General features: G+C 47.6%; 4 protein-coding genes across 4 annotated transcripts in view; 3 read left to right on the top strand and 1 right to left on the bottom strand.

The window, feature by feature from the left end:
- Positions 1–20555, bottom strand: part of LOC309515002 (erythroblast NAD(P)(+)--arginine ADP-ribosyltransferase-like) — a 187533-nt gene that overhangs the window by 30930 nt on the left and 136048 nt on the right. The gene's annotated exons all lie outside the window — the stretch shown is intronic.
- On the top strand, positions 2792–17366 carry LOC309514934 (uncharacterized protein). The gene is made up of 2 exons (XM_082192444.1): positions 2792–2876; positions 15396–17366. Exon 2 carries the CDS (start codon positions 15415–15417, stop codon positions 17083–17085), a length of 1671 nt encoding a protein of 556 aa, XP_082048570.1. The 5' UTR covers positions 2792–2876; positions 15396–15414; the 3' UTR covers positions 17086–17366.
- Positions 3336–20555, top strand: part of LOC309514989 (GTPase IMAP family member 4-like) — a 42690-nt gene continuing 25470 nt past the window's right edge. Inside the window, exon 1 of the mRNA XM_082192551.1 lies at positions 3336–3409. Within this exon, the coding sequence (XP_082048677.1) occupies positions 3372–3409 (38 nt within the window). The 5' untranslated portion in view covers positions 3336–3371. The remainder of the gene's footprint in view (positions 3410–20555) is intronic.
- Positions 14104–20555, top strand: part of LOC309515849 (uncharacterized protein) — a gene marked incomplete at its 3' end in the record, with an annotated part of 80074 nt that continues 73622 nt past the window's right edge. The window contains exon 1 of the mRNA XM_082194063.1: positions 14104–14117. The remainder of the gene's footprint in view (positions 14118–20555) is intronic.

Here is a 20555-nt window from a genome sequence, read left to right as displayed (position 1 = left end):
CACCTTTAGTTGGCAGTCTATTCTGCAAATAGACCGACGTGTACACTCCTTCGGCCCACAGCTTCTGTGGCAAACATGCATCCTTTAGCATGCACCTTGTCATGTCCATAATGGACCTAAACTTTCTCTCAGCTATGGCATTCTGCTGTGGTGTGTAAGGAATTGTGGTTACATGTGCAATTCCTTCCTTGGCCAGGAGAGCCTGCATTTCATTTGAGCAGTACTCACCTCCCTTGTCGTTCATTAACACAGCTGGAGCTCTCTGGAATTTATTCTTGACCATGGCAATGTATTCCTGGAGCTTGTCCACTGTCTCACTCTTCTCTTTGAGGAAATATACAACACAAAATCTTGAAAAGTCATCCAGAAATATTAAAATATATCTATTCTTTCCCAGTGAGGGAACATTCATGGGTCCACATATGTCAGTGTGCACTATGTCAAGCACTTTGTTGCTTCTTTGTTCTGCACAACGTGGAAATGAAGGTTTTACAGCCTTCTCAGTAATACAGCTTATGCACTTTGCTGGAGCTTTGTTGCTCTGCTTTACCTGCAAACCTCTTACAAGATCTCTTTTCTGAAGATCCAGAATGACATTGGTATCCCTATGTCCAAGCCTTCTGTGCCATAGGTCCAGATCTGCTTCATCCTTCTGGCTGGAATGTGCCACTTTTGCAGACTGGTTCTCTGAAAGATCAAGCTCATATACACCATTTATTAGCTTTGCTTGAGCAACCACTTTTAGTCACCTTGCATTCTCCATTTCCAAATGTGATCTGGAAACCTTTCTTGTCCAACGTGGACACGCTGATTAAATTGCAGCTCAGCTCTGGAATGTACAAAACTCTAGAGATTGTGTTCTCAATGCATTCATTGTTTATATTGCATTTCAGACTCATGGAACCTGCACCTTTTGCTTTGACAATGTTGCCCTCTGCAATTTCAATTTCAGATCCTTCTTCATCATTTATCTCATTAAAATATTCCTTCTTATATGAAAAATGTGAGCTCGCTCCTGTATAAATTATCCATTTATTACGTCTATTCTCATGATTTTGGACAGCTAAATTCCTTTCTTGCAGTAGCCATGTGCATTCACATTTTCCTTTCTTTTCCCTTTTTGGCTGAAAGGGGTGGGGTTTCTTTGCTTTAGGAGCCCTGCAATTCTTTGCAATGTGTCCTTCTTTGTTACAATTGAAGCAAATCACTTTCTTAGGCATCTCTTTGGACTTTGTACATTGCCTAGATGCATAACTGCTGTCCTTGATTTTAGCATTTCTCACTGGAGATTCAGCTCTATCTCTGCATTCTTCTTGTAAATAACCAATCAAGTCTTTAAATGTCAGACCTTGTCTATGAGCCATCAAACTTACAAATGCGCTAAAGTGTGCTCCAAGTGATGATAACAAAAATGCTATCTTTGTATCTTCATCAAAAGCTTTGGGAGTCAGATCAATTCTTTGAATAATCTCAGTAAACTTGTTGATGTGCTCTGTGAATTCCTCTTTTGAATTCATCCTCAATCTGGTTAATTTACACACCAAGTTTCTGAAGCAGTTTATGCTAGATTCTCCATACACGTGCTCAATATCTCTTAAGATTTGAGATGCATCATCTGTACTATTTATTAATGATAGCTGCTCATCACGAAGTCCACTCAAAATTATGTGTCTAGCTTCACTGTTCATGCGTTTCCAAGCACTTACTTGGCTAAATCTCCCTCAGGTGATCCCGTAGGTTGAGGGTCTAAAGCTTCCAAAATGTGCTTATAATCTAAACATGCTATCAGGCGCTGCTTCCAGTGTATGAAATTGTGTTCATTCAGCAAAGGCATTCCTAGCTTTGCATCACTATCAAAAGCTGCTCTAGCCATCTTAAAATCCAAAATTTTGAAAATTCTTCAAAATTTCAAAATTTCTCAAAATTTTAAAATCAAAATCTCAAAATACAAAACAATTCTTCACTGCCTTGGGTCACTGTGAACTCTGAGGGAAGGGGGGTTCTTAATCCCCACTGCACAATGGAACAAAGGACCATGTGATTACCAGGAAGTTAACTCAGAAAAATACTACTCAACTCAAAATCACAATCCAACGCAATCCTTCAAAAATACGCAGAAATATGCAATATTGGGGCCACTAACCCTATGTGGGAATGTTCAGGGGTGCAGGAGAGGATATATTGTGAGATTATATCCTAATCCAATTTGTGCTAACAAGTTCCCAAAATATCAGCAGAGTTTATAGACATTCCACTTTAAGTTCGCAACGGTAACGTGTGCACAGGTTCGCTAGAACCTCTATAATAATTACTCTGGTAATTTCCCCTTTTGTTCCCTTTTAAAATACAAGACACTACACAGTCTTCATAAAGGTATAAAAGAGTTTACTCATGTTCTGTATCACAATATGATCCCAGGAGGCAGACAGGCTTCAAAAGGTAAAATACATTTAGAATCTATCTTATAGGAAGATAGTCCTTATCTCCTCTCTTGGCTGGGAGCCAAGAGGGCATTCTTAGATGTTGCTTCCTCGAAGGAAGATGGCAGACAGAGAGAGATGGCTGCCTGCCCTGTGCTTTTATCGTTACCTGCACAGGTGAGGCCACACCCTCCTCTGGTCACATGTGGAGGAAGTCCGTCCCCAGGAAGTTTACCTGCTTGCTGGACAGACATCCCTCCCCATGTTCTAACATGTACACTCTAGGAATGTTGTCATTGAATGCTCCTGCATTTTACATCCCACACCTTTAAAGCCCTAATTGGCCTCTGTCCTAATTGGTCCTTCTTGGAGAAGCAGCCAAGAGTAGCAGCAGCAGGAGACCCACCCAGAGGGAGACCCACACGGAGGGAGACCCACACCTCAGACGGACCACAGGTTGGTATTTGGGAGCAGGGAGCAGCAGCCACAAGGTCTGACTTTAAGTCTTCTGTATCTCAACCTGCCTCAGAGATGCTCAAGGTCCGCTTTGTTTGACCTGTTGCTAGAGGCTGGGTTAGAGCTCTCGGAAGCAAAACTTTGGCTTGCGTGTATAAGCATGAATCTTTCCCCTTTGATTAAATTGGCAGTTAAAGGAGCCTGACAATCTGCAGGAACATCCTTCTAGGGGTTTTAAAGTTTATTTTTAAAAGAACATGTTCTTTCCCCCTCCGCCCCCCACCAGAATTGCCGGCAGAGGAAAGAGAAAGGGTCCCTCTGAAAAATCAATCCTTCGTCGGCATCTCTTCCCAAATCACTGAATTCAGGGATCAAGACCTCGGCTCGCCGGTCAAATCTCCCCCTTCCCTCCTCTGTTCTCTCCAGCCCATCCGCACTCGAACTCAGAGCAAGGGAGTCTTTCGCCAGGAGGGAGAATCAGCTCAGCTGCACTGCATGCAGAAGGTCCGAGGTTTGACCCCCGGCCTCTCCAGGTGGGGCTGGGGGAGAGACTTGGGCCTGGGAAGCGCCTGCCAGTCAGTGCAGGCGACATTGCGCCAGACGGAGCGAGGGCCCCACTCTGCGCAAGGCGACGCCTGGGGTTCCCAAACGCAGAAAGAGAAGCGCACCTTCTTCTCCGCGTTGTCAGAGAGCAGCTGCGCTTGACGGGCGTTATTCTCTCTCTCTCTCTCTCTCTCTCTCTCTCTCTCTCTCTCTCTCTCTCTCGTGTGGACCAGGGACTCGGTTCAGAGGGGAATAAAACGGGGAGGGGCGAATCCAGCCCCCCTCTCACCCTGCAGTGCCACCAAATATTTCTGGCTAGCAGCCGAGACCAGTTTTGGGGAAGTCAGGGAGGTTTCTCTGACTTGTTTCTCATTCACCAAAAGAGAATTGCCAGGCGGAGACGACTCTGCTCGCCCCATTGAGTCTTCTGTGGGGCTTGCAGAAGCACCCGAGAGGCAGAGGAACCCCACACTTCCCTCGGACCCACAGCGTGGTGTTGGGGAGGCGCGAGCAGCAGCTGCAAGAGTTGAAGGTCCGAGTCTGTAGGTTTGGGAAGCAGATCAGTCTGTGTTGGAGATGCTCCGTGTCCTTCCTGTTCGCCTTTTAATTTGGGACTCTTGTTAGATATGTGGAAAACGCAGCTCTGTTTCTGCCCCCCTCCTCCCACCCCCTACAATTGTGACTCTCGAAATGGCTGTAACATTCTTTCCCCTTTCCGTCATATGAGTAGGCAGCTGAAGCATTGCAATTACGGAATGGAAAGGGGATTGGTGACCTTTTCCTTCAAAATTATAGGAGGGGCTTTGTGCGCCGCCATCACCATTTCCTCCATTTGGTGCAGGAATTTTATTTTCAGGGTAAACAGGAGTCCATTTTTGCTCCTACACACACCACTTTTAATTGTTCTCCCATACTTCCGAGGGGAGGAAAAAGGAAAACCGGGGCATTCCAGGATCAAATCAGAAACTGGGATGGCTTATGGAATTCCTGGGCTATCCCTGGAAAACAGGCTCTTTGAGAACATGCATTCTCCCACCTCGTGGTCGGACTATCCCTGACTGAGATTTCAGAAGGCTCTCCCGGCTCAGGAGGACAAGGAAGGCAGAGAAAGCTGCAGGGAAACTATCGGAGTAAACAGCAAAAGCAAAAGCTGTGTGCTGTGGACCATTTCTGAGAATTTGCACTGTTAGAAATAACACAGTGCCTAGTGTGGGAAACCCCAATAGGCAGGAATTTTTCATATCAGTCGTATCTATCTTCTGCGCCACCTTAAATGCAAAACAAGATAGCGGTTTCTCTCCTCTCTGCACAACAGAGCAGCAGAGATCTCGCAGTTTCATCCCACATGTTATGTTTTGTTTATGCCGCACGCAAACCTTATTTCACATGCATATATCTGGAGTGTGTTACAGGAATTTATGTTGTTACGGAAATTACGGGGGGGGGGCACATCTTTAAAGTTATTAAATGCTACAAATATTATGCCTGAATGTATCCTTTCTACTTGACAGCTAAGGGAAGATACCTAGCTTTATAAATCATATAATATCAACCCCTTTGCCAATTTCCTCCATTCCAATGCCATTTTGCCCTTGGAAAAAGGACTCTTTTCCCTCCCACCTCCCACCATAATCCCTCAGACACATACACTTCTCCCTTCCCAGGAAATGCCCAGAGGTGACAATTGCTGAGCTTATTGTTAGCCAAGGAAAGCTAAATCCCATCACCGACTTGCCCCAGGATCTAGATACCAAGGGAATTGTACTTTGGGTGGTGGGCATGTTGGGAGACATTCTGCACAGAAACATGTGTGTGTACCTTTAAGAAGTTCCTGGGTTAATTGGATGCAGCTGGCTGTGGCTACAAAAGGAAAAAGCTGCGTTTTGCACCCCTCCTGCAGGAATAACACCCACCAGAGTTTCTGTTTGTTGTTTTGTAATAAAGTCTTTGTTTTAGTTTGGTTTTACACCTATGTCTCCTGGAGTCACAGTCTGTCCTCTGCCACCAGTTGAAAATCCCCCTCCAATAGGGCAATTAAGAGGTGTTAGCCTATGACATCTACTTCTGCTTCATTGACTATGCAAAAGCCCTTGACTGTGTCGACCACAGCAAACTATGGCAAGTTCTTAAAGAAATGGGAGTGCCTGATCACCTCATCTGTCTCCTGAGAAATCTCTATGTGGGACAAGAAGCTACAGTTAGAACTGGATATGGAACAACTGATTGGTTCCAAATTGGGAAAGGAGTACGGCAAGGCTGTATATTGTCTCCCTGCTTATTTAACTTATATGCAGAATTCATCATGCGAAAGGCTGGGCTGGATGAATCCCAAGCCGGAATTAAGATTGCCGGAAGAAATATCAACAACCTCAGATATGCAGATGACACAACCTTGATGGCAGAAAGTGAAGAGGAATTAAAGAACCTTTTAATGAGGGTGAAAGAGGAGAGCGCAAAATATGGTTGAAGCTCAACATCAAAAAAAACGAAGATCATGGCCACTGGGCCCATCACCTCCTGGCAAATAGAAGGGGAGGAAATGGAGGCAGTGAGAGATTTTACTTTCTTGGGCTCCATGATCAGTGCAGATGGTGACAGCAGTCACGAAATGAAAAGACGCCTGCTCCTTGGGAGAAAGGCGATGGCAAACCTAGACAACATCTTAAAAAGCAGAGACATCACCTTGCCAACAAAGGTCCGTATAATAAAAGCCATGGTTTTCCCAGTAGTGATGTATGGAAGTGAGAGCTGGACCATAAAGAAGGCTGATCGCCGAAGAATTGATGCTTTTGAATTATGGTGCTGGAGGAGACTCTTGAGAGTCCCATGGACTGCAAGAAGATCAAACCTCTCCATTCTGAAGGAAATCAGCCCTGAGCGCTCACTGGAAGGACAGATCGTGAAGCTGAGGCTCCAATACTTTGGCCACCTCATGAGAAGAGAAGACTCCCTGGAAAAGACCCTGATGTTGGGAAAGATGGAGGGCACAAGGAGAAGGGGACGACAGAGAATGAGATGGTTGGATGGTGTTCTTGAAGCTACCAGCATGAGTTTGATCAAACTGCGGGAGGCAGTGGAGGACAGAAGTGCCTGGCGTGCTCTGGTCCATGGGGTCACGAAGAGTCGGACACGACTAAATGACTAAACAACAACAACAGCCTATGTTAATCTTTTTCTTGGCGACTTGCCCCAACATGTCTGTTTATGTTAATCCAATTTATGTTAATTGGATCTAGGAGTCTTGGTTGACCACAAACTTGACATGAGCCAACAGTGTGACGCAGCAGCTAAAAAAGCCAATGCAATTCTGGGCTGCATCAATAGGAGTATAGCATCTAGATCAAGGGAAGTAATAGTGCCACTGTATTCTGCTCTGGTCAGACCTCACCTGGAGTACTGTGTCCAGTTCTGGGCACCACAGTACAAGAAGGACACTGACAAACTGGAACGTGTCCAGAGGAGGGCAACCAAAATGGTCAAAGGCCTGGAAACGATGCCTTATGAGGAACGGCTAAGGGAGCTGGGCATGTTTAGCCTGGAGAAGAGGAGGTTAAGGGGTGATATGATAGCCATGTTCAAATATATAAAAGGATGTCACATAGAGGAGGGAGAAAGATTGTTTTCTGCTGCTCCAGAAAAGCAGACACGGAGCAATGGATCCAAACTACAAGAAAGAAGATTCCACCTAAACATTAGGAAGAACTTCCTGACAGTAAGAGCTGTTCGACAGTGGAATTTGCTGCCAAGGAGTGTGGTGGAGTCTCCTACTTTGGAGGTCTTTAAGCAGAGGCTTGACAACCATATGTCAGGAGTGCTCTGATGGTGTTTCCTGCTTGGCAGGGGGTTGGACTTGATGGCCCTTGTGGTCTCTTCCAACTCTATGATTCTATGATTCTAACCCTCCCCTTTCTGGTGTTTTAGTGATGTAGCAATGATGTATTGATGATGGTGTCTGAACTGTATTCTGGGATATGGTGGGAATTCCTAAAAGTCAATGTCGCCCTTTGTTCAGGCTTCACTTGCTGCTGCTGTTGAACCTGTTGTGCAACAATAAAGGATCTAAGTCTACTGATTGCTGTTTTGCTCCAAATTGCTTGGCTGGAATTTCCTTCTTTTACTGACCGCAGGGACCCACGGGGGACAGGTACCCCAACGAGCTGGGCTGCTGAGTAGTCTCTCAACCCAGAATTTTTTTTAACCGATGGTGCCCCACGTGGGGCTAGTGGTTCTCCTGTGTGGTTTGGCAGGAGATCTTGAATTTTCCAGCATGCACCAGGCAAGCTTAGCCTGGGGAAATTGTCCTGATCTCAGGCCATACTGCACAGGCGTAACTAGCTGAAAGCCACAGTGGTAAGTCCCAAGAAAGGGTGGGCAATTTGCTCTTGGGTCATTTAACAGAAAGGAGAGTAGAAAGCTGATTCAGAGAATCGTAGAGTTGGAAGAGACACACCAAAGGTCATCTAGCCCAACCCCCTGCAATGCAGGAATCTCAGCTCAAGCATCCATGATAGATGGCCCTCCGACCTCTGCTTAAAAACCTCCAGGGAAGGAGCACTACCTCCAGAGGGAGACTGTCCCACGGTCAAACTGCTCTTACTGTCAGAAAGTTCTTCCTGATGTTTAGTCAGAACCTCCTTTCTCATAACCTCTCTTTATTGTAATAGCCTCAACAGGAGATAGCATAAAGGTGTTTCTTTTACAGCAGATTTTTATGTTTCTCCCAAACTCTATACAAATTCTTCCCTAGAATATGGTTCATAAAACTTTTATAAATTTTCGCCTTCCCATGATTCAAAATTCAGCGTATCTCCTTCCTCATCACTTTTCCAGTCCCGAAATCCCAGGAGTTAAGGAGTGGTGCTCTTGAGTTTTGTGCAAACGCTGCAGGATGGGCAGAAATCGCAGAACAAGTATTGGATGTTATGATATTCCATTCCACCATAACAGGCATGTGGAGTTGTTGCATGTCACATGTCTGTTTACATTCCAGCACAGCTTGCTGCGAACTTCCGTTGTGTGTATAGTTTTTGCTTATGCTGCTTGCTTGGACACAAAGGGGAGAAGACATGTTTTTCCCTTTGTCCTGATGCTGAATAAAATGCCTGTAAATATGCTTTGCACAGCCTCTACCTGTCCTTCTGTTGCGAAGAGTTTTTTTCTCTGCTGTCTTGCGTGCTCAGATTCTGAAGGTTTCTGAAGCTCGAGTCGCAGTTACGTGCTGGTCCAAGGACTGGAGATCGTGGGCTGGAGCCAGCTGGGGGCCTGTCAATTGCCCCCATTTCCTTGGACGCATTCCGACATTGTTAACCTAGAAGCTGACTGTGCAAGTTTCTTTCCCCTCCAGAAGCAAGAGGAGTGAATTGCCCTAAGCGGTGTGAGGACTGGTTCTGAGGAGAATTTTAGACGCTTTCCCCTCAGAAACAGCTAGGATTTCCCGCTCTTTTTCCTGAGGCCACCAGAAGAGCAGGTTCAAAATGTTTCCCTCCAGAGCTCTCACAGGCCAGGGAAGAGCAGCATTGGAGGAGCCTTTGGCCAGTCAAAGAAATAAGATTTGTGAGGGGAGTTATGTGATCTGATGGTGAATTTGGGGTGACCCAGTGCAAAAATCCTGAGGATCCATGTGGATCCGTGCTTTGTAACCACGTGAATGAAGGAACTGTCAGTAATGTATGGTATCTCCAATACAGTGATGAAGGAAGAGGAGGGGGGGAGCTCACACTTGTCCTAGGCAAAGCAGCCAACTCCTATAGGCCTAGGTGCCTTCACCCCCCCATTAAATATTTGAGGGAGTCATCCCCCACCCCCATTGTGGTATGTGAGTGGGGCTTACCTGGCTGTCCCCCCAATAATTTTTGAAGTTGGAAGAGGGAGGGAGGGAGGGAAGGAAGAGAGAGGGGGAACTCACATTTGTGCAGCTGCCTTGCCTCGAACCAGAGCAAAAAGAGGAGGAGGAGGAGACTCAGGGACATGAGCCTTATAAGCTGCTTTGTTTGAGGTGCTGGGGGAGGGACGGAAGGGGAATGCCCTCTTTGTCCCTCCTTCCGGCTCATTGTAAAGAAAGCAGAGTAAGAGCCGCTTACATTTGTGTAAGGGAGAGCCATAGAGCAGGCAGACACTGAGAAAGAGAGGCTGTCTCCCTTTCCCCACCTTGGCTTTTACACCTGCGCAGCTCTTGCCGGCTTCCGAGCGCCCACCTTGCCAAAAAGCCATAGAGCAGGCAGACAGGAAGAAGAGAGGCTGTCTCCCTTTCCCCACCTTGGCTTTTACACGCTGCCGCCGGCTTCTGAGCTGCCTCCCTTCTCCCACCTCGCCAAAAAGCCATAGAGCAGGCAGACAGGAGGAAGAGAGGCTGTCTCCCGACACTCAGCTGTTGCTCAGCTGTTGCCGGCTTCTCAGCAAGCCAAGCGGAGGAAGAGAGGCTGCCGAACAGCCAGCAAGAGTGGCTCCTCCTGCCTGCATTCACTCCATAACACGCAGACACATTTCCCTTTACCTTTTGGGGGGGGAAAACTGAGTGTTATGGTGCGAAAAGTACGGTATACATTTTGGACAAAAGTTTCTCTTTGCTTAATAGAAGTTTCTTTTCAGATTGTGAGCTTTGGTCCCAAAAAACATTTTCCCTGTCTGTTTTAAACATTTCATGTAACTGATGACATTGTAGCCAGTTTGTCACACGGCTCCTTACACTTTCCATTGATTTCTATCTCGTATAGAAATCTGGTTTCCATCCTGGTTTTGGGACCGAGACGGCTCTGGTTGCCCTAACAGATGATCTCCATAGACAACTGGATCGAGGCGGGTCAGGACTGGTGATCCTTTTAGATTTGTCAGCAGCCTTTGACATGGTCGATCGTGATCTTCTGGACCACCGCCTCACAGACGTGGGGATACAGGGCATAGCCCGTAACTGGCTGTGCTCTTTTATCTCTGGTCGGGGACAGAGGGTGGCACTAGGGAGGGAAATGTTGTTGCGCCACTCCTTGGTGTGTGAAGTGCCGCAGGGCGCAATCCTCTCCCCGATGCTTTTAAACATCTTTATGCGCCCCCTTGCCCAGATTATCCGGAGCTTTGGCCTGGGCTGTCACCAATATGCTGATGACACTCAGCTCTGTCTGCTGATGGATGGCCACACCGACTCGGCCCCGAACACACTGACCAGATGCTTGGAAGCTGTGGCTGGATGGTTTCGTGGGAGCCGCTTGAAACTAAATCCTTCAAAGACAGAGGTCCTATGGCTGGGTCGGGATGGCATGGGGATGAGGGACCAACTCCCTTCTCTTGCGGGGGCCCAAATAATGCCATTGCCTTCCGTTAAGAGTTTGGGTGTAATCCTTGACGCCTCCCTTTCCATGGAGGCGCAGGTTACATCAACAGCCAAGGCGACATTTTTCCACCTTCGCCGCATCAAGCCGTTGGTCCCTTACCTTTCCCGCCCCGACCTGGCCACAGTGATCCATGCGACGGTCATCTCCAGGCTTGACTACTGTAATTCGCTCTACGCGGGGCTGCCCTTGAAGCTGTCCCAGAAACTCCAGCGGGTGCAGATTGCTGCAGTGAGGCTCCTAACGGGGTCTCTGCCATGGGAGCATATTCACCCAGTGCTTTTCCAGCTGCACTGGCTCCCGGTGGAGTACATGGTCAGATTTAAGGTGCTGCTTTTGACCTTTAAAGCCCTTCATGGCTTAGGACCCTCGTACCTACAGGATCGCCTCTCCCGGTATGCCCCACGGAGAGCCTCAAGGTCCGTAAATAGCAACACCCTAGTGGTCCCGGGCCCTAAGGAAGTTAGATTGGCTTCAACCAGAGCCAGGGCCTTTTCAACGGTCTGGTGGAACGCTCTGTCTCATGAGACCAGGGCCCTGCAGGATCTGATTTCTTTCCGCAGGGCCTGTAAGACAGAGTTGTTCGGCCTGGCCTTTGGCTTGGAATCAACTTGATTCCCTCCCTCACTTTCTTTTTCTTTGCCTTCTCCTCCTGCGAGGAGGCTACATTTTAATATTTTAATGTTTTGTTATTTTAATGTTGTATTTTAATGTTGTTTTTAAGTTGTAATCATTCAACTTGTTTTTATTATTGCTTGTAAGCTGCTCTGAGCCCGGCCTTGGCTGGGGAGGGCAGGGTATAAATAAGAATTGTTATTATTATTATTATATATATATGTAGCACCCTGCTTGTGGTTAACGCTTAGCTGGAATGAAATATTCAACACAGCAATTGAGAAATTTAAATAATTATTTATTTGTCGGACAAATAAATGAGAGGCACAGTGGTATATGGTTACCAAGCTCTGGCCTGCCCTCCTGCCATTATGGCCAGCTCTTATATTCCCTCAGCCCAGGCCCCTTGCCTCTGTCCAGTCAGCCTGGTTGAAATTCCTATTGGCTGTTTGCTAGAACCAATCATAAAAGATACACCCATTTCCTATTACCTTTTATGGGAGACAGAGAGCTATATTTTCTTCTATTTATAAATGGCAAACAAGTAGTCATTAACCTCGACCAGGCACCTTAATTACCAGATAACCTTTGGCCCCTCTTTCCCTATTCCCTGCAAACCAGGTGGTTTTTAATTTCATTTTAAACAGAGGCCCGACAACCATATGTCAGGAGTGCTCCGATAGTGTCTCCTGCACGGCAGGGGTCTGGATTCAATGGCCCTTGTGGTCTCTTCCAACTCTATGATTCTATGATTCTATGAAATAAGAATCGAACATGAATCTAACATTTCTAAATCCTTTGCATAATTACTTTTAAGCCAATATATTTATACATTAATATATATAGATTTTTAGAAGGAAAGGGCCTTTTCAAAGAGAAGGAATTTAATAAAAACAGTAGTTTCCAGAATCAACTTCAGAGAGAAGCCTCTTAGTTTACAGCCCCCCTTTTCCTGCTGAAACAGCTGCTGTTCTAAAAGCAACTTCTTCAATTCACCCTTTGGCTTAAGTCTCTAATAGGAGGTATAATAATTGTGTTTTTATAGCTTAATTGTATTCTGTAATTTTGTATGGTCAGTGTGACCTTTTGCTCCTAGCCTGTAATTTCCTTTTGCAACCCTGAGGCTCTGTCAGAGGGGCCCTGTTTAAGATGGGATGCTGCCTGGCATAAGAGATACAGATATTTTAAAATATATACTTTAAGCTCATTTTACAATGCAGATCCTGATCAGATGCTTCATATATATATATATATATATATATATATATATATATATATATATATTCAACAATTATAAAACAATTATAAAATGTCCAGCAGGTTCAAAATGTTTCCCTCCAGCATCGGAAGAGCCTTTGGCCAGTCAAAGAAATAAGATTTGTGAGGGGAGCTCATCATGAGGAGTTCAAAAGGTTCCTTTCCCTGGGGCAGGCGGGGGGGGAGGGATTTGGGGCGCAAAAGATGCTGCTGAACTGCAACTCCCACCGGCCCCAGCTAGCCTGGCCAAAGGGCCGGGTGGTGGGAGTTGTAGTTCATCAGCCTCAGGAGGGGCCAAGGTTCCCCACGCCTGCCTGAAGGGACGGCCCCATCACATTTATACCGGGAGGCAAACTCCTGTCAGCTCTTCCACCCCCTGAATACACAGAATTTCCTCCTTCATCTGTGAGGGGTTGGAAGGGTTCCCCCAGAGCATGACCCTGCTGCTGATAATATTTATTATCATTGTTGTTGTTTTTACACCGCCCTTCACCCAAACTTCTCAGGGCCCTCAACTGCTTTTGTTCCAGAAAGCCTCTTCACTCCTAATCTCATATAAATTGAGGCTGGTTGTGGCTCAGTGTCGAGGGAAACCTTCCTCTGCTGCCAAGAGCCCCCATGTCTGAGGCCAAGATGGAGTCCCTGCTGACAACCTCTTTCCCAAAAGCCCAGGGGGGAGAACAGATCCCCCATGATGTCGATCCCTGTTGTATGAAGCCATCCGGCTTCCATAGATACATTTTGGGTCCAGATACCAGGAAAGATACCAGATACCAGATAAGGGACATGGGTGGCGCTGTGTGTTAAACCACAGAGCCTAGGACTTGCTGATCAGAAGGTCGGCGGTTCAAATCCCTGCGACGGGGTGAGCTCCCGTTGCTCGGTCCCAGCTCCTGCCCACCTAGCAGTTCAAAAGTACGTCAAAGTGCAAGTAGATAAATAGGTACCACTCCGACGGGAAGGTAAACGGTGTTTCTGTGCGCTGCTTTGGTTCGCCAGAAGCGGCTTAGTCATGCTGGCCACATGACCTGGAAACTGTATGCCGGCTCCCTCGGCCAATAAAGCGAGATGAGCACTGCAACCCCAGAGTCAGCCACGACTGGACCTAATGGTCAGGGGTCCCTTTACCTTTACCTTACCAGGAAAGGGAGGGTTGTGCAACTAAGGACCTTGTTTCTGCATGGATACGACTTGTGGGGAGGCCGATGAAGGGGGTTGGACTAGATGGCCCTTGGGGTCCCTTCCAACTCTATGATGCACCGCTTAAGAGCCTTTTTGGACTGAAATGCTGATGAGTGGAAATGGGTTCCCACTATCTCGCAACTTCCTTCTCCCCCTGAAAGTGATCCTTGTCCCCTTGCACTTTGTCACTCCCGAACAGATAAAAGGAGAAGTGGCCTCTGTGCCTGAAGCAGACTTGTGCTTTAAGAGGGGACCCAAGTCGAGATAAACTCAAGCAAGAGAGCCAGTTGGAGGCAAGATTCATCCATTTTCCACGTTTCTGGTAAGACGCGTTTGCACATTAGAAGTTGTCACGGCTTCTTTTGTTGTCAAAGGCTTCTTTTGCATGGCTGCTGCAAACCGTTCCAGCTGGCATATTGCAGAGGGGACTTGGGGACGGGGCTCTTGCGCTGATGATGCCCTCGCCTCCTGCTCTCTGGCTCTTTGGAAAGGCCACGAATCCATCCTGACAGGGCCCAGACTTGGAGCAAAGGAATGAAGGCTGCAGCGCAAGGCTCTCCCGGGATTTGGGGTGGGACTAGGGGGACCCCTGCCCTGACTCAGGATATGGCACCTTCCTAAGATGCTGAGCTCCTCTGCTGCTGCCAGTTGCTTCCTTGCAGGAGGGAGGGGGCAGGCGGCTGTGGACCATCTGGACTATTGCATCCTGGACATTTCTGTGTGTTCCCTTGGTTTGTTTTCAGTGGCGTAGCGTGGGGGGTGCAGGGGGGGCCGGCCGTACCGGGCACAACATCTGGGGGAGGGGCGCGCTCGCACTCGCAGCTCTCTGCCCCTACCTGGCTCACTCACTCTCTCACACTGCCTTGCCCCAGGTGCTGACAACCCACGCTACACCACTGTTTGTTTTACCAGTCTTCATCAATTAATGAGAAAAGGAAGTGCATTGAAAATGGTCGGATTCATCAACATTCACTAAAAACAATATGTAAACCCCAGTGCGCCTAAACCACATGCTGAAACGCTCCCCCCCTTTTTTATGGGTTTCCAATGTGAAAGGTTCTTAACTACCATTTGTGGTGGGATCATGTGCATGTAAGCAAAATATGCTCCAAATCATAGAGTGATAGAATTGCAGAGTTGGAAGGGGCCCAATCCTCTGCGTTACTGGAATCACACCTGAATGTTCCGACTTGGGACAGTCCTGATTTTGTTTGTTTCCTTGATAACTGAGAAATTCTTACCTGAGATATGCACCCAGGTTGCAACTGGTAACTCAGAGCAGGGCTTTTAGTGTGGTTGCCTCTGATCTGTGGAACAGCATTTCTGTCAAGATAGGACAGGTACCCAGAAAAAAATAGAAGACATTTTTCTGTTCCAACAAGTTTCTGCCTTGACAGTCTGCTTGGCACTGGGTTTTTTATTTTGGAAGTTGCTACTATTTGTTTTAGAATATTTTTGAACTGTTTTACTTACATTTTGTACTTTTTCCTGTCATGTGTGTCGAAAGTGATAAAATAATAATAATAATAATAAAGATAGGAAGAAGAGTACATTTAATTTTCTAATACAGGTATGTGTGTTTCTGTTTTAATTGTGACAGCAAGTGTGTTAAAAAGAAGATGGCATCTTCCAGAACACAGGAAACAAGTGAAAACAAACCACCTCAGAAATATCTCAAAGAAAGTATCCTTGTAGAAAGGGGTGACCCTTCTGTTTATGAATTAAAACTGAAAACGGAGTCTGAAACATCTCCGAAGTACCATTTAGGAAAAGAGAATTTGCAGATCGCCAACAAAGTGATCATGATGATGGGAGCGTCTGGATCAGGGAAAACCACTCTCATCAATGGGATGATCAACTACATCCTGGGCGTGCAATGGGGAGATGAATTCCGGTTCAAACTTATTCATGAAGTGACTGGCAGAAACCAAGCGGAAAGCCAGACATCCGAAGTGATGGCTTATGTGGTGAACTATCAAGAGGGTCTCAAGATCCCTTGCTCCCTCACTTTTGTTGACACTCCAGGATTCGGAGACACGAGAGGAATAGAGCAGGACAAAAAGTTAGTTGAGAAGATCCGGGAGTTTTTCTCCATCCCAGGAGGAATCGACCACATCGATTGTGTCTGCTTTGTGGTCAAGGCCTCCACAAACCGCTTAACAGCAGCCGAGAAATACATCTTTGATTCCGTGCTCTCCATCTTTGGGAAAGATATCAAGGAGAACATCCAGTTCCTGATCACCTTTGCAGATTCACAGACTCCCTTGGTCCTTGAGGCCATTAAGACGGCCAACGTTCCATGCGCCAAAGATGGCAAGGGGAACCCCGTACATTTCAAATTCAACAATTCCGCCCTGTTTGCCAACAATGTCGTGGGGGACGGGGAGAGCCCTAACTTTGACAAAATGTTTTGGAAAATGGGTATGATCAGCATGAAGACCTACTTTGACTCGTTAAGCAAACTGAATGCGAAGAGTTTGTCTTTGACGAAGGAAGTTCTCAGGGAGCGGAAAGAGTTGGAGACGGTTGTGCAGGGCCTGCTGCCCCAGATCAAAACCGGGCTGGTCAAACTGGAAGAACTGAAGCAAACGGAACAAGTCCTTGACCAGCACAAAGCTGACATGGCGGCCAACAGAGATTTTGAGTATGAGCTCCAAGCCACCGTCAAAGTGAAGCAAGACCTCTCTGGAGCTCATCAATATGCAACCAACTGCAAGAACTGCGAGTTCACCTGCCACTATCCTTGCTGGGCTAAATGGGACTTGCTGAACCGCTTTTGCTCCGCTATCAGTTTCTTCTCAGGAACATGCAACGTTTGTCCCGACAAGTGCTCAGTCAGTGACCACCGCAACCAGGATTTCCTATTTAAGGACGAAATAAGGAAAGAGAAGAAGACCTATGTAGAGCTGAAGAAAAAATACGAGCATGCCTGCCATGAGTTTATGACAGCAGAGCAGCTGATTTGGCACCTCAGCCAGGACTACATAAAAGTAAGAGAAAATCTGATGAAAAACATCCAGAGAGCGTCTCAAAGCCTGCGGCGCCTGCAGGAAATTGCCCTGAAGCCCAACCCGCTCTCCACCCCAGAATACATCGACATGCTCATTGCTTCCGAAGAGGAGGAATGCAAGCTTGGATATCAGAAAAGGATTCAGCTGCTCAAGGACGTGAAGAAAGAAGCAGAGATCATACAGAAGATTGCGAAGAAGGAGGCTCTGCTGCCAGAGGAGGAAGAGATGATGAATGAACTGAAGAAGGACAAAAGAAAATTCCTATTGGTACCCAAGTAATCCTCTCTAAATGAAGGGGCAACACAGCAGCTCCTGTTTAGTCTTAGATCTCTGTATCCTTTTCACTAAGTACAGGGACTCTCAGGCTGGATCTACACTGACCTGTTTAATGTTATTAGAACGCTATCAGAGATATTGTCGATGCATTTATTAAAGGGTACCGGATCTTTATTCTTCCAGTTCGTCCCTCTCTCTCTCCGGCCAGGCGTCTGTTTTGCTTTGTGCGCCCCCTGGAGGCGTTGCGGGGGCTCTGCTCCCAGAGCATCTTCCTGGCCTCCCCCCCCCCCTCACTTGGCAAGATCCAGAGGCCGAAGAATAATTCTGGGGGTGCAGCAGCAGGTGGCAACAGCCCCCCTTCCCCTTGCTGAGTCTCTTTGGCAGAATGGGGGGGGGGGCTGAGGAGGACCAGACCGGCTTGCAACTCGCATCCCGGGCCAAGCGCATCCCAAGCAGCACCGCCAGCCTCTTCTGGGGTTTAGAAAAACATGAAACTGGGCCGCTGAGAAACGGGGATATGGCCGCTGACTCGCGCGAGGTCGGGGGCGGCGGGTGTACACGGGACTGGGTTGAATTCCCACGTGCGCGTGGCTGCGCGCATGCAGGGGTTGAAACGCAGCGAAATATCCCACTCCGGGGAGTGGAGATGGGCCTGGGACGTGGGGGCGTTGCCTCCCCATCACCCACCCCCTTCTGGCTTGTGGAGGGGGGCGGTTTTGCAGGGACCCGGCCGCCCCTCAAACCTCTTCCTTAGCCAGCCCGAGATCTTAGAGGCTGTTTCCTCCGCCGCCGCCACCCCCCCACCCCCCGCTGCAGGATGGGTTGCCTGGAATTACAGGACTCGGGCTGTAGCCAAGCTACGCAACCGGTCGAGCCAGGGGCAGGAGAGAGGCAACCTCCCCTTCACACGCACACGCGCAAAATCAAGAGTCAGGATGCTTCCCTGAGCTCCCCAAGAGGTGCGGTCCAGCGCTTGTCTTCCTTCGCTGCCGAGGGGGAGGAGGAAAGGGTTGAGCTCTCCAATTCCAGGAGAACTGCTAAAATTCCTCGAGGACCTGGCTTGTGAACGGGGCGGGGGGAGGGAGGGAGGGGGAGGGGAGAGCGTTGCGCCCCCTCGCCTCTCCAAAGCAGGGGATGCATGAGGGTCCCAGCCTGACGGAGGGGAGGCAGTGACGGAGCCCAAGGCACCGCTGAACTCCTTGGCTGAGTGGGGAGTGGGTCGCGCCATTAGACCCTCCCTACCCACCCACCCCGCCCCACCTCCGAGCCCCCACTGATTTCTCAGCCAGCGTAGAGGAGGGGATTATTGGGGTCTTCCCTGCTTCAGAGCCAAGAAGCTCCGCACATCCCTGTGACTTGAATTTTAAGGCACTTTTGCGTCCTCATCCCTGGTATAAGAGCAAGCGGGAATGAAGTCCGCCAAATCCTTCTTCTAGGTCGCCTGCTTTAGTGAGCCACTTCTGCCAACTAACTCTGCTGAACCCTCAACAGCCACCCAGTTGAAGGCCATTCCAGATTCACTGGTGTTCTGAAAACCAAAAGCGCAGGGTTCGCTGGGTAGGAGATTAATTTATTTTTTAAGTAATTGCTTTGGTGCATCCTGGGTCCCTCTGCATCTGAGCTGAAGGCACAACCCCCGGAGAACAAGACCCACGGGCAGCACTGCAGGGCTGTTGTGTTGGAGCTGGGCAAGGAAGGGGATGGGAGATCCTCTCTCAGCCCCCCCCCATCACTCATGCAAAATCATGCTGCAAATCCGCTACCTGCTTTCCACCTCTAGAGGTGCAAACCTTTCCAAAAATCATGTTCAGCCTATTCACCATGCACGGGGAACATTCTGTACCGTATATCTAAAAGACTATAAGAATCTAAAAGAAACTAAAAGAGGGGTTAGGAGCATTAAACGGATGTGGAGGAGCATAAAAGATTAGTATATAAATGACTACAACTATCAGTTTAGAGAGCACTATCATGCGAGTGTTCATGAAATCTAGTTTGTGGGGCAGGTCATCATCCGATGGATCTTGAGCGCTGCTGTGCAGAACCTGGCAACGTCGTATGTTGTAGCAGGGTTGGGATCTGACAGCAGCAGGGAGGCATCAAATTGTCCTGTGCACCTTGGGGTACTTGTGGTGTAATGGGGAGATGAGGCTAATACTAATGTCTCTGTAATATAGGAAGTGGAGAAGCACATGCTCTATTGTTTCTGTTTGTCCAGAGTCACAGGGGCATTGCAACTGATACAATGGCAAATAAAATACTAAGCAGGTGATTCTTAGGACATTGCACCCAGACAATCCAGTTTGTTCATTAGTTTGTTTTTCTCCTGACACCTCATAAGAAGCTGGTGGGCTGGCTTTAAAAATCCCCAGCTTTGCTAAAGGGGAGATATGGAGAGAAACGATTACAATGGTAATGTAACAGGTAAATCCCTGCACTACACACACATAAGGTGATAAATACTTTTCTGTAGCTGACACCCTTGCGAGCTTTCCCTTCCCCCTCTCCCTTGGCCCTTTTCCTGCCTTCCGCCATGTAAGATCCATGCTCTGCCTCCATGATGGGCTTCGCCAGGTATGGCCTTGCCTGGACCATCCATCTCCAGGACCATCTCCATCAGCTCAGAGACCTGGTCCTTCCGTTCTCCTAATGCCGCCCTGTTATTAAAAGCGCAGAAGCGCCCCACGCATTCTTGGACCAGCTTCCAGACAGCTGTGGGAATGTTCAGGGATGCAGGAGAGGATATATTGACTGATTATATCCTTATCCAACTTGTGCTAACAAGCTCCCAAAATATCAGCAGAGTTAAAGACATTCCCCTTTTTAAGTTCGCAACGGTAACGTGTGTTCTGGTTCGCTCGAACCTCTATAATAATTACTCTGGTAATTTCCCCCTTGTTCCCTCTTAAAATACGAGACACGACACAGTCTTTCATAAAAATATAAAAGAGTTTACTCACGTTCTGTTCACAATGTGATCCCAGAAGGCAGACAGGCTTAAAACGGTTACATACATTTAGAATCTATCTTATAGGAAAATAGTCCCTTTGTCCTCTCTTGGCTGGGAGCCAAGAGGGCATCTCAGCAGATGTTGCTGCTTCGAAGGAATATGGCAGAGAGAGAGCAAGAGAGCAAGAGAGAGATGGCTGTGTTGCCCTGTGCTTTTATCATTACCTGCACAGGTGAGGCCACACCCACCTCTGGTCACATGTGGAGGAAGTCTGTCCCAGGAAGTTTACCTGCTGGCTGGACACACATCCCTCCCCATGAATTAACATGTACACTCTAGGAATGTTGTAATTGACTGCTCCTGTGTTTTACATCCCACATATATGACTACTTGTTGATTTATAATCAGCATTATCCCCAGCCCAATCCTCATCAGTATACCCAACCAACTTAGGGTCTCTGACGGCTGGTAACCTTAATTTACAATTCATGGTACCCTTCAAATACTGCACCACCCTCTTTAC

Source organism: Podarcis vaucheri (genome assembly GCF_965113315.1).
Source record: "Podarcis vaucheri genome assembly, chromosome: 12".
In the NCBI taxonomy this organism is placed as follows: domain Eukaryota; kingdom Metazoa; phylum Chordata; class Lepidosauria; order Squamata; family Lacertidae; genus Podarcis; species Podarcis vaucheri.
Note: the sequence above shows the minus strand (reverse complement) of the source record. Positions and strands in the feature narration are given on the sequence as shown.